The sequence below is a fragment of the Charadrius vociferus genome, unplaced genomic scaffold (assembly GCF_000708025.1).
Source record: "Charadrius vociferus isolate BGI_N301 unplaced genomic scaffold, ASM70802v2 scaffold190, whole genome shotgun sequence".
Lineage (NCBI taxonomy): Eukaryota > Metazoa > Chordata > Aves > Charadriiformes > Charadriidae > Charadrius > Charadrius vociferus.
In genome coordinates, this window is record NW_009646608.1 from 3940581 (window position 1) to 3942021 (window position 1441).

Here is a 1441-nt window from a genome sequence, read left to right on the forward strand (position 1 = left end):
CTGGCCTCCCCCTCCCCCCCCCCCCCCCCCCTTACCCTTCCCTCCCCCCCCCCCCCTGCCTCTCCCGGAGGGACGAGAAAATAGGAGGAAGAAGAGAAAAGTGAGATAATAACAATCGGGAAAGACAGGCACACGGCATTATGCATATATATACACACACACACGCGAGGATGTGTGTGTATATGTATTTTTAAAGGAGGCAAAATCCGGCTGGGAATCCACAGTGGAGTGCTGTAGAGCCTCGGTAGGGTGAGTCCCATTGTAATAGTAATTTGAACCGCCTGTGTAAAATTGCAATCTAAGGCAGGGTGCTGGGGGATATATATATATGTGCGTGTGTGCATCTCGTGAGGCTCCGTGTGTGTGTACACACAGGCACAGAGACACACACACACACACACACGGAGCCGCTCGGGGGACGGGGGGCAACGCTGAACACGCAGGAGGAAACGTGAAGGAAAAGTAACCACACGTCAGGATAATCATCTCGCTCCTAAGCAGCGTGAAACTAAAAATCCACTTCCAATAAACCTCCATCAGCAAAATCAAAACAAACACAAATCAATTACGAGTGCAGGGGAAAGCATGCAAGAGCCCCTGCCTCCCCTGCCCACCCCCTCCAACACCTCTTTCTTTCATTAAAAGAAAGTTTCTCTCTGTTTATTCGGGGGTTGGGAGGGAGTTGGGGGGGAGGTGGGGGGTGGGGAGGAAAGGTTCTGGTTGGGTTTGGGGAGGGAGGTTAAAAATAATAGTAATAATTAAAAAAACCCAACAACCCCAAACCGTAACCAAAACCCAGAACGCAGCGAGTGAAAAAAAAAAATTGCAAAACAAATGAAATCCCAATACCTTCCCGTCTCATGCCAACTTTGAGGCATTTTTTGAGGCGGCAGTACTGACACTGATTGCGGTGGTGCTGGTCAATGGGACAGTTCCTGTTGGCACGACAAGTGTAGCTGAGATTCCTCCTTACACTCCGCTTGAAGAAACTCTTGCAACCCTCGCAGGTAAACTGGCCATAATGTTTGCCACTAGACTTGTCCCCACAAACCACACATTCAATGTGCTGCTGCTGCTGCTGTTTGTCTCCTTGGTTCTGCTGGCTTTGCTGGTTGGTCTGGGCTGGCGTGCTGGGAGGGCCCCCGGGCCCCGGGGTCTGAGGGGTGTGCGGGGCCCCGGCCGGAGGTCCCTGCACCGGCGGGGCTTGCGAAGGCTGCGTTCCCTGAGCTCCGGGCACATCGTCCTGGGGGTCTCGCCACGCACCGACTACCATTGCCATATCTATTGGACACCGTTGCCAAACTTCCTGTTCCCCCTTTATTTTCAAAGTTTGTTTGCTTTGCTTTTCAGATCAGCTTTGCAGCAGTCTTTTTTTTTTTTTTTTTCCTCCCCTCTCTCTCTCTCTCTTTTTTTTCCCCTCTCTCTTTTTTTGTTTTGCCTT

General features: G+C 51.4%; 1 protein-coding gene across 6 annotated transcripts in view; it reads right to left on the reverse strand.

Moving 5' to 3' along the window:
* NR2F2 (nuclear receptor subfamily 2, group F, member 2) overlaps positions 1–1441 on the reverse strand; it is a 12252-nt gene that overhangs the window by 5055 nt on the left and 5756 nt on the right. The window contains exons 1-2 of one of the 6 annotated variants that reach the window (XM_009887095.1): positions 1196–1279; positions 850–1075 (exon numbers count right to left, since the gene is read on the reverse strand). The exons of 3 other annotated variants lie outside the window; for them this stretch is intronic. In XM_009887095.1, the coding sequence (XP_009885397.1) occupies positions 850–1075; positions 1196–1279 (310 nt within the window). Of the gene's footprint in view, positions 1–849; positions 1390–1441 lie in introns of those variants that run through there. 2 more of the 6 variants (XM_009887092.1, XM_009887084.1) reach the window with 2 other exon arrangements.